Source organism: Acanthamoeba castellanii, assembly GCF_000313135.1.
Source record: "Acanthamoeba castellanii str. Neff unplaced genomic scaffold scf7180000084775, whole genome shotgun sequence".
NCBI lineage: Eukaryota > Discosea > Longamoebia > Acanthamoebidae > Acanthamoeba > Acanthamoeba castellanii.
Genome location: NW_004457271.1, coordinates 205,195 through 207,477, shown reverse-complemented (window position 1 = coordinate 207,477; position 2,283 = coordinate 205,195). Strand labels below are relative to the sequence as shown.

The following is a 2,283-nucleotide window of genomic DNA, read 5'->3' as shown; positions in this document are numbered from 1 at the left end:
GATGCTGGGCGCCATCTTCCAGCGCTTTGAGCGGGAGGGATCCATCCTGCGCAAGGAGGCCAGGAACAAGGAGGCCTCTGCGCACCAAGGCGAGGAAGAAACAGAGAGCAAGAGCAACGGTGCCGATGCCGAGGAGAGCTCCAAGGGAAAGGACAAAGCCGAAGATACCGTCGTTGATGATGAAGACGGCGACAAGGTAGCCATCCCCACTCTTACCGATTCCTCTCTTACAGAGCGCCAAGCTGATTGGGCATTGCTGTTTCCGCAAGCAGGCCTCCAACAGCGCCTTGGAGGGCATTATCGAAACGGTGGGCAACGGACACCAGGCAAAGAAGGCCAAGGAGCCCAAGTACGTTGGCTACGCGGTGCCTCTACTGCAACCGACTGCTCGCTCATTCATTCATCTCGCTTCTCTTCTCCCAGGGCGGAGCTCACCAGCCCCGCGTTCGAGCTGGCGTTCAGTGACTGCCACATGCTCTTCCGTGCCTTGTGCAAGCTCTCCAACGTTGACCTGCCCGAAGGGTGTGTTATTCTCGTTTGCCCTTTTGCATAGTCACTCGTGCGGCTCGCTCACTCCGAGTCAATCTTTGGGTTGTGATCAGACTGCTTCCCGATTCGGTGGATGTGAAGAGCAAGATCCTCTCCCTGGAGCTCATTCTTTCCATCCTCCAAACGGCCGGCCCCACGTTCAAGCACACCCATCGCTTCATCAACAAGGCGTTCAAGAGATATCTGTGCCCGTCGATCGGCATCAACGGCATTTCGTCCCTGCCACGGGTCTTCCAGCTGACCCTCAACGTGTTCCTGCTCCTCATTTCCAACTTCAAGGTCTACCTCAAGGTACGTGTGTTGAAAAGCCACCGTTTTACTTTGTTTCTTGTTCCTTTGCCACGGCTTTGTGACTCACCTGCTACTGCTTGCTGCTTGTACAATTTGATTCTTAGGATGAGATTGCGATCTACTTCACCAAGATCTTCTTGAGGATTCTGGAGAGCGACAACAGCACGACGCAGGCCAAGGGAATGGTGCTCGACTGTCTGCTGCAGATCTGCAACAACGCACAGATCCTCGTCGACATCTTCGTCAACTACGATTGCAGCCTCGAGTCGCAGGACATCTTCGGCCGGTACTGTTATATTGCTTTGAATGCACACCTGCTCCTTCACCTGCCAGATAGCTAACTGTAATCACACGAACCACACAGTATGGTGAATGATCTGTCGACGATGGCCAAGGGCTCGCCTAGTGTACAGACCGGTCCCGTGGTTCACGAGTCCACTCTCAGAACGCTGGGTCTGGAGTGCCTGGTGACCATCATGAAGTCCCTGGTGGAGTGGAGCAAGGAGCTGGTGAAGGAAAAGGAAGACAAGGACAGCACTTCGGGTACAACCTTCTCTCCGGCCCTTTTCTTTTCATTTGTTGTGCTGATGGTTCTCTTGGCAGACACGGAGTCGATCGACGACGCCGGAGAACGAACGCCCGACCGATTTGAGAAGAAGAAGCACATCAAGCTCCAACTGGAGACCGGCAAGGAGAAGTTCAACATCAACGCCACCAAGGTTCGGTCGCCGCGTCCCCTCTGTGCAGTGCGCGAGTGTCACTCACATCTTAGTTCCTCCGCCACAGGGAGTGCAATACCTGGTGGACGCGGGTCTGGTCGAGTACACACCGGAAGCTGTCGCCCGATTCTTCAAGGAGCAGGGTGAGGACCTGGACAAGGTGCAGATCGGTGAATACTTTGCCAAGGGGTACGTTCTCCTTCCTATCGCTTTCTGTTCACGTGGGCTGATGTGTGGACACCACATTACTACAGCGGTCCCAAGGGCGAGTTCAACAAGAAGGTGTTGCACGCCTACATCGACATGTTCAGCTTCACCAAGATGCCGATTGATCTGGCCATCAGGTATAAAATATTATAGTCAGCCTCAACCAATTACACGTTTGTGCCTTTGTCTTAAGACGCCTTTTCACCTCCCCTCCAGGCACCTGCTCGGCAACTTCCGTATCATGGGCGAAGCGCAGGCGATTGATCGCGTCATCGAAAAGTTCGCCGCTCGTTGGTTCGAGGACAACCCGGATTCCATTTTCACCTCGGCCGATGCGGCTTACATGTTCGCCTACGCCATTATGATGCTGGCCACCGACTTGCACAGGTACCTGTGTTGATCTCACCGCTCCCCTTCCCCGGCCGGTTGGTAGAGATCTTGATTCTCATATCATACACGTACACGCACTTGTACTCTACTCTCTACAGCCCGCAGATCAAAGAAGAAGATCACGCTG

At 54.2% G+C, this 2,283-nt stretch overlaps 1 protein-coding gene across 1 annotated transcript; it reads left to right on the top strand.

The window, feature by feature from the left end:
• Position 1: 1 nt before the first annotated feature.
• Positions 2-2,166, top strand: ACA1_400910 (Sec7 domain containing protein; the record flags this gene model as incomplete). The annotated part of the gene is made up of 10 exons (XM_004333947.1): positions 2-196; positions 234-349; positions 424-522; positions 603-840; positions 945-1,126; positions 1,205-1,383; positions 1,444-1,559; positions 1,627-1,748; positions 1,814-1,903; positions 1,983-2,166. 10 exons carry the CDS (start codon positions 2-4, stop codon positions 2,164-2,166), a joined length of 1,521 nt encoding a protein of 506 aa, XP_004333995.1.
• Positions 2,167-2,283: the final 117 nt, after the last annotated feature.